Below are 8,840 nucleotides of genomic sequence, written 5' to 3'. Positions count from 1 at the left end.
AACGACACACACAAAAGCTTTAAAGATGTCAGGGAGCATCTTTCAAACTGAAAATTACTCTTAGCAGTGAAAAATAGCAGAAGATGCAAAAGCAATAAGGCCATGCATGAAATAAGGGAAAAGAATGAGAGCAGACAAATGCAAAGAAGGTTTGAATTGAGTGACTGCTAACTCTCTCCTTAAAAAAAATGTTATTGAAAAACATTTCTAAATTGTTTTTGTTACTGTACAAAGGCACTGAAAGTTGTTCATTACTATTAGACAAATATTTTCCAAGCTATGTATGAGCAAAAATTGACACTTCAATGTACTTTAAAAAAAAAAATAATAAATAAAACTGCAAACTATGGTAACTCTGCATAAAGTGATATCTGTGGCATACCAGTTGGTTTTTGAGTCTTACATGCAATGGACTCTGCCCCAGACTGCTTTTATGCTGTGTATACCAGCAGCATGTATTCAGTAGAAAACTTCTGTGTAGTAAAATGATGTGTCAAAGCAAAGCTAGGAGAATACTTGATTTATTTATTTTCTTTTTGGTCAAATGTCACTTAATATTGAATGGTTGGAGAGTTACACTTCCACAGAAAATTCTGCTCTGATCCTAAGTTCATGTTCACCTCCATGTCCTGAACTTCTATCAAAATTGAATGGGATCCCAGGTTTAGATGATGAATATGTATTTGTGTATTTATTGAATTCAGAGCATAAACAAATTTAGTTGGAAGTTGGTATTTAGTTGGAAGGGGGTAATCAAGTAGCTCATAAATCAGTCATTTTGATGTTAAATAACTGTACTGAACTGATTGATGCTACAGTGAATTTACACCTCTCCTTGTTATTGGACATATTCTTGATGCAGCCTTAAAAAACCATCATGTGTAATGAAACCATTGATGAGTACCATGTTTGTAGGTCTTGCTGTAACCTCTGTGGCAATTTATTTTGTATTACTGGGAAGCTTTGCTTTCAGGTAATAACCTAATGAAACTTTGGTCACTTTTATTTTCCCCCTCTTGTCATAATTAGGCTCATAGCATGCACTTTCATTATGGAATGAAATGAGGAAACAACCACTTTGACCCATGCTTTTCCTATCAAGTTGTATGAGGTCAAGCTAAAAGTTATTTCACCTGCTCTACAAAAATTTTGGTACTCAGAATTCATGTATAACTTCTGACAGTGAGAATGTCACCATGAGTAATGATACCAATATCTGTATTTTCACTTCATTCAGTCTCAGTAGTACAGCCATGTTGAGTCCATTAAGCTAAAATTAATGACATCAGCTGTTGTTCCCTGAATCATTTTGATGTCTTTGTCTTAGCTACTTATTTCATGCATAGAAATCTTCTGTGAAGCCCACCTCTTTGTCATGGAAACTGTTTTTCTAGCAGTTGCTAATCCAGATGAATATGTCAGCAAGCATCTTCTGTAATCATTGGCATTTTTCACAGATTTTGAGAATTCAGATTTTCACAAATTTTGAGAATTAGCCTAGACAGATAGGGGATTATTAATAAGTCACCAACTTGCCAGTGAAGTATATTTGCTAATGCCTTGAGGAGACCTTAGAAAAAGGTTCCTGCCTATGAAAGAGAGGAACAGCCATTTTCTTCTATGTATAGCAAGTATAAATGCCTTTTATTTATTTATTTATTTCTTAGGGTTATGCTTATGTCTTAAGACTTCAGTGTATATTCACACTGCAGACTGCTGAACTTCAATTATCTGCAACTTATTCAGTTTGATCCTGAGCAGAATGGCCCTCCTGTGGAAATAATGGATACTTGTGTAGCAAACACCCTTCTAGGCAACAAAAAAGGTTCTCAGATGGAGTGGGTGGAAAAAGAGGAAGGTGAATGGCTGAGAATTCCCTTGGTCTAATAGGATTTTGATATATTATAATTCTCAGCATTTGGTTTGGCAGACATGAAGCTGTTGCCTTGTCATTTTTTCTGTCAACATAGCGATGTTAAGATTGTGTTTGTGTTCTCTGCCTTGTGCATATATAGCTTCCTTGTCTTTTTGTTCTCTGTACTACTATCACACCACTAACTCCCACCGAGCTCATATAAGTGATGCAACCCTTCTGATGATCTTGTAGTCTATACCGATTTGTTCTTTTTCTTGTTGCAGTGATTGCTGATGGGGCACTGGATAAGACAGCTCTGACAGATGATGTGGGAAGTGAGGAGGACCTGTACGAGGACTTCCGGAGCTCCAACCACCGCTATGGCCATGCTGGGGGAGGCGGAGAGCAGCTTGCCATCAACGAGGTATCACTCATGTAGCGCTGGCTGTTTTTTTGGCAGGCAGGGTGAGGAAATATGTCAATTCTTGCTTTGAACTATAAGAGAGGTCTGGGACCAAATTGATAATGGCAGAGAGGATAGGTGTGGCTTCAGATGTCACTTACTGAGGGTACCACTTGTAACTGAGTAATGACAGTGTCTGAGCTTTCCATGAAGCCCTCCCTAGGAGTTGAGAACAAGGATGTAACGGGATGCAGAGCCACAGTTAACTCTGCTTTTGCATGGTTTTGGACAGGAAGCTTAAAACCATTAATGAGCAACCGGGTCAAGACTGGCAAAAAAACTTGAAATATAGTATATTGAAGGCATAAGGGTGATGTTTATTTAAAATAAAACAACAACAAAAAAACAGCCTATGCACCTCTTAGTAGGTGAGAAGGGTACAAAGTTTAATGTAGGCTTGGTCTTCACTGCTCCTTCATGTTAGGTTAACTCTGGGGATGTGAAAGACATACATTTTAACTCAGTGCTTTTAGCTATTTTGTTTTATAGTTCTGGCACTGATTAACTTGAGATAAGCAATTTAAAAAACAACTTCTCAATATGAGAAATGAATAGGATTTAAGATATTTCTGTAAAAATATAATGGCTTTGTCTAATGCATTAGAACCGGTGTCCTGTTACACACATTGCTTTTTCAGTGGCATGAACTGATTAGCTTTTCCATTGGAGGAGTGAAGCATGTTCACCATATGAGTGATCTCTTACACTCATGTACAGACGCCTTTCTATATTCCGTAATATTCCCTATACTCTGATACCTTCACAAGATGAGAAGGCAAGGATAAAAGATGCATATATTTTCCTGTGGTTAATCTATAACTGAAATTATGTTGACTGAGGCTCTATGCCTCTATGTCAGATAAACAGTGATGGTGCTTTTGGGGTCTGTAAAAGCTATAAGTAAACTGCATGGTGAGGATAACAGTCTTCCCTTAAAAACAACAACTTCAAATGTTCTTTGAGCAATTTTCCTGCCTCTTGTACTCAGAATTCATGACTAATAGTGTTGGTTGTTCAGGGTAAGGAAGAGATTTGCTGTATTTTCTTTCCCTATTGTTTACACGAAGGGGTTATCAAACCATGGTCAGAGCTTTTGATTTAACCTCAGCTGTTTCAGCTCTTGTTACTGGCCAGCAAACAATGGAACACCAAAATAGCTAACCATGAGATGCGACACAGGAGGTTTAGCTTAAGTAATTTTTTCTTCATTTCCTGTTCACAGTGTTTTGCACTAAAAGGGACTGTATTGCAGGTGCTAAGTTGCATTCTTTCACATTTACCTGGTGTGCTCTTGTGAGAGGCCCAGGCACCATACAAGTCAATCCCATAGTGTGCGCTGAGAACATGGGAGGAGAATTCTGCCTTCCTCCCATTCAGGTGCTTGACTTGACAGTTCTTATTATTGTGGCTTATCAAACAGAAAAAACACTGGACTTTTTGTTTCATTATTTAATAGTTATATATTATCTTCCTTTTTATAAATATATATATATATATATTTAAAGGAAATCGTCCCAGCTCTTTAAAATCAGGAAAAAAAACAACAACTTGGCAGTGGGTGTTAATATCCATCATACATGTTTTTCTATTTCATCATTCACTGTTCTTGAGTGAATTTTTTTACCCCAATTGCTTTTCTTTTCTTAAAAAAAAATCAAATCACTTTGAGTAAAGTTCCATCATATAACTTCTGATCAGGAAAGCAAATGGATGTGTCCAAGGCTGGTATAATTTGTATAGTCTTTGAAGCATATGTAGGTTTTGTTGGCCAGTTGACTGGAAGAGAAAAGCTTATTTCTGGCATTTTTCCTAGAAACTTGCCTGTTCAGGGGCCAGCAAAACTGTAAGAACAGGCAGGATGTTATTTACTTTGCCAGTGGGTTTCTATGGGTAATTAATCTCTCTTTTACCTTCACTGAGCATTAGTAAAGTGCTTCCTACACAATCGCTTCCTGGAACAAAAGAATACGGAGACATACGAAATCTTGCTGGGGTGAGATACTAAATCTGTGAGGTACAGATTTTACATGAGGAGACATCTTAACTGTTGGAACTGAAATATCTCATATAGCTGGTAATCAGAAAGGCATAAGCCTTCAGCTTCATTACGGGTCCACAATCTGGGGATTGATTAGTCCTGAATATTTTTCAGTAGTAATGCTAGGAGTGATCCAATGTGAAGCTGTCAACATTCAGTTGTTTAGTGAATCTTCTGTGTAGTCTTTTCCTTGCTTTATTTTATTCCAAACTGCATTTTATTGGTCATGGATAAGGAAACTATGGTAACTGTATTATTCTTAGTCTTCTTGGAAGAAGCAGCTTTCAAATAAACAGAGAAGTCTGAAATACATTTTTAAGGCATTTGGCAGTCCAAATGTTTCATTGAAGAAGAAGAAAAAAGTAACCACTGAGCTTTAGCTCATTTTGGATCCGAAGAAAATGGTTATGGGGGAAAAAAAATAATATATAAAAAAAATAAACCTTTCATAAAAGTAGAATAATTTATTGGCAGGAAGACTAGAGGGATAAAAGAAAGCTGGGAAGGTTGTGCCCACCTAAGAAGATCAGCAGGAGCGTGTGTAAGAGCCAAGAAAAATCAGTCAAAAAGTAGTAATAAGGGTTTAGGATGAAAAAAGGCAGGGGAAGTAAATTTCTGGGGGCATCTGTTTGACATTCATTCAAATGCAGTCCTGATGTTTGTGAAAAGAGACTTTTGTGTTTAGGTTGATTTTGGTGGCATTTACTTTGTGGTTGTTCTAGGTTAAGACCCTATCCTTGCATTATTTTGCTTCCACAGTACAATTTGGTAAAACATGGCAAGAGAAAATGTATGCTCCCAAATGTATTGTGGCTTCGTCCTTCCCGTACGGAAATACTATGTATGTACTATGTATAGGACAGACATAACTTCAAGCTGCGTGAAACATGGTACGTGTAGACTGAAGTCAATAAATTGATTAATTAATTAAGTATATAAAAGCCTGCCTGCCGAGCTCTTGGGCGAGGATTGTGATAATGAGGAAAACTGCTGCTTATGGAGGCCTGTGCAAGTAAGTTAGGTGTGTTTGCTTGAAGGTTTCTGATATGTACACAGTGCTTGTTCTGCCCTACTGCTGTATGAAGGGTTCCTCATGGCTCTCTAATTTGGGAAAAATGCTATTGCAATTCAACGTGGGTGGAATGTTTAGCCTCTTAGAGCCCTAGATGACTGGTATTGTCCCCATCTTATGAAAGCAAAGCAGTAAATGTTTGGAAAAGAGTAGCATGACTCTCCCTATGTTAATCTTATCTATTATGGCTCTACATTTGATAAGCTTGGAATTTGGTATGTGAAGTCTTGTTCCTGAGGAAATGCAGGGATTCACTGAATTCAACAGTTCCATTGCCTTATGTTTTAAAATGAGAGTATTGTAATGTGTTACAGATGTTTGTGTTTTACCAGTGCTTATTGACAGGTTGTAATTAAGCTAATTTGTCATATATGTTTCTGATTTAACAACGTAATTCATACAGAAAGATGTTCAGGAAGTGTTGTAAACAATACGTCTACCATTTACCAAAGGCAACGGATAATCATAACAGTCCTAACTTTCTTGTGTTACTGAGCAGTGTACAACTGTGGCTGAGTCTCTAAAGCATTATTTTTATGCTGAACTCTGATCACTCACTGGGAATTTGTTCTTCTAGTATCACCCAGTGCTCATCCAGGCACATCCAACTATAAACAAGTAAGACATGTAAGCTGTAAGAGAATCCACTTTAAATAAATAAATAATTTTTAAAAACTTTAAACAAATGTTAATGCAGATGAAATCAGAACAAAATATTTCAACTTTTTCAAACATGATTAACAGCGTTCATGGCATTTTTGATGTTATTTTATCTACATTCCAATTAATTAAAACTTCTTGTGCACCATAAAAGGACAAATTGCAAGACAGAAAAAAAATAAAATATAGCAGCAAAGTCTTGTCATCCCTTTTTTCTTTCCTTTTGGTCATAACAGATTTCCAGACAGAATTACTGATCATATGGAAGGAATACATAACATTCCAGTGTAATCTGGGAGAGATGATTTATTATAACTTTTATATCGTAATGTGAGTATATTGCTCTCCCAACTGATACTAGGGCAAACAGAAACCAGTTAATAAATCCCCACCTCCTTTTTTTCTTCTGAGGCTTTAACTCCTGTTCCTGTGTCTTGCATATTTCTGCAACCAAGGTTGACAACTGGAAATAACTGGAGGCAGTATGATGGCTTTGGTGTTCTTATGTCTGTCCTGCCAGCTGTTAAATTGCAAAGACTAACAGCTTCTGTTAACACTTGTTAATGATAGCTGTGAGTACGAGGGGGCTCCCAGTAATGTCTGTTGTTTGCTGGCAATAGAAGTGTGCATAGTTACTGGGGTGGAGGGACAGGCCTGGCTCCACAAACAGTTTTCCCTTTGGAGAAGAAATGATCTAACGTTTTAACTCCTGAAGTTACTTGTGCCAAATCATCTCCAAGTCTGCCTGTATTATATTTGGTGTATTCTTGGATTCCTAGAACTCTGCCTGATCACCCATATAGCATGATTGCTGATGTTAATAAGAAGACATGTTTCCTTCTTATGGTGAAGGCTCCAACCAACTTCCAGCGCTTTAGCATCCCATTACAAAGAGCTCTTTTAATGCATCCCAGTTGCATAGCGTCCCGTGGGGCTAAAGGTTACATCTGTGGAAAGCCTTGGCTTCCTCCCTGCCACTCCTAGCACGAGGGCCATCTACCTTGGCGCCACTGAGATTTTTTCCAATCCTTGCTCTGCTGCAGTTGAGATAGTGTGACAGGCAGCACTAACTGTCTGAGGTCCTGGTGGTCCCTGCCTGCTCAGAGCTTTCACTTGTGCTTAATTGCAGGCCTTCTAATCTGCCATCCTTCAACCAGTGTTGCCTGCAGGACCTGATCAGTCAGGCCCTGTGCAAGGACAGCCGATGGTAAACCTGTGGGCAGGTGAAGATGAGCAATTTCACCATTCACATGTAAAGTGGGAGCCTTGCTTTGAAACCTGCCCTGTCTAATACAGCGTAGGAAACTTGCTCTGTCCCTGGTGTCTCACTAGCTGTCCTTGGGAGCTCCCTCTTTGGCTTTCAGAGGCCCTTGGTTTGGTACCTAACTCTCCACTGCCGTTCTGTGGCAGGCTGTGTGTTAGAAGCAAGGTAATATTTGCATCCCTTTTAAGATTTGACCTCAAAGACGGAGCATAAATTAAATTGTGGTTTATTACTGCTTGAATTTGTAGCATGATGGTGTGCAAAGTCTCTTTTGTAAAATCTTGTACTTCCAATTCTTTCTGCCAATGTCTATATTTTAAAAATAGTTTGGGTTGTCTACCCCTCAGTTGTCTAACACTCAGCTGGTTCAAGAAACACCTGCAATGGATAACAGCACAATAACAAAGTGGATATCAGAGTACAAAGATTTGCTGAGAGAAGGGGATAAAGGAGGAATGTGACAGAGCAGGAATGCTGGGTAAAGCTTAGTGGAGAGGTTATTCCAGGTTTAAGCTTCTGCAGAGAGGAGTGAGTGTATCTGCAAGAAACTGGTTTTATAACACACTTGTTCCTCAGGTTCCTCTCAGCATGGCTTTGACGTTAGAAAATTTATTTTTGTTCTTCCCTCTCCAAATCCTGACTTAGAGCAGCTCATCTCTGCAACCCTTTATTTTTTTCCCATAATCTACAGAACACATTTGAACTGTGTTAAAGTCCTTCCTGACTCCTCCGGCCCTTCAGAGAGCACTGTTAATCCCTCAAAAGATGTTTTCCTTCAGCTTCAGCCCTGTTCTGTGACTTGTCCTATCCTCACTGAGTAGGGGACAGATTTAGCAGCAAGTTCAGCCATGCATTAATGCAGTGAAGGCATTGGCATATTCTTTGCAAGCTTTATTTTACTGCTTTGATAACAGCAGCAAAACTGTGGGAGCTGTTGAGGGAAGAAAAGTCAATGAGAACCAAGTTCCTGAAGCACCAACCCCACTTTTCCTGAGGTTCATGAAAAAACTCCCCATCCCTCTGGGGCACCAGGTACCAGCCCTTGTTCGGTGCCCTCATCGTGTCCTGGCAGAGCCTGTGCAGGTCAGTCCTACGCCTGCTCCTTGCAGCAAAATGAGGCAATGTCATGTGTGCTAACCCCACTACTCCCACACTCGAACACGCACGTTCCAGAGGCAGGCAAACATAATGGCCTCTGTCTCCAGCAGCGTGGGACTGACTGGCACACGTCCATGTGGCTCACACATGCACAGAGAGAGTAATCAGGGCCTAGTGGACAGTAGTAGGGCTGTGCTGCTTTACAGCTGCTGGATGTCAAGTGCAGGTTCTCTGGAGGTTTTGGTTTGAGGGGCAGGTGCAGTTGTAGAGAAAAGCAACCTAGAAAGATGGGGGGGGGGGGGGGGGGGGGGGGTTTATATGACGAGCCTGACTTAAAAAAAACCACACATGAAGGATAATATTTATATCAAAAAAGAACAATCAACGGGG

The 8,840-nt window shown here is 39.3% G+C and overlaps 1 protein-coding gene across 1 annotated transcript in view; it reads left to right on the top strand.

The window, feature by feature from the left end:
* Positions 1 to 8,840, top strand: part of ARHGEF4 (Rho guanine nucleotide exchange factor 4) — a 199,582-nt gene that overhangs the window by 156,155 nt on the left and 34,587 nt on the right. Inside the window, 1 exon segment of the mRNA XM_035334173.1 lies at positions 2,140 to 2,279. Coding sequence (XP_035190064.1) covers positions 2,140 to 2,279 — 140 coding nt within the window.

This window comes from Oxyura jamaicensis, chromosome 9 (assembly GCF_011077185.1).
Source record: "Oxyura jamaicensis isolate SHBP4307 breed ruddy duck chromosome 9, BPBGC_Ojam_1.0, whole genome shotgun sequence".
Lineage (NCBI taxonomy): Eukaryota > Metazoa > Chordata > Aves > Anseriformes > Anatidae > Oxyura > Oxyura jamaicensis.
Note: the sequence above shows the minus strand (reverse complement) of the source record. Positions and strands in the feature narration are given on the sequence as shown.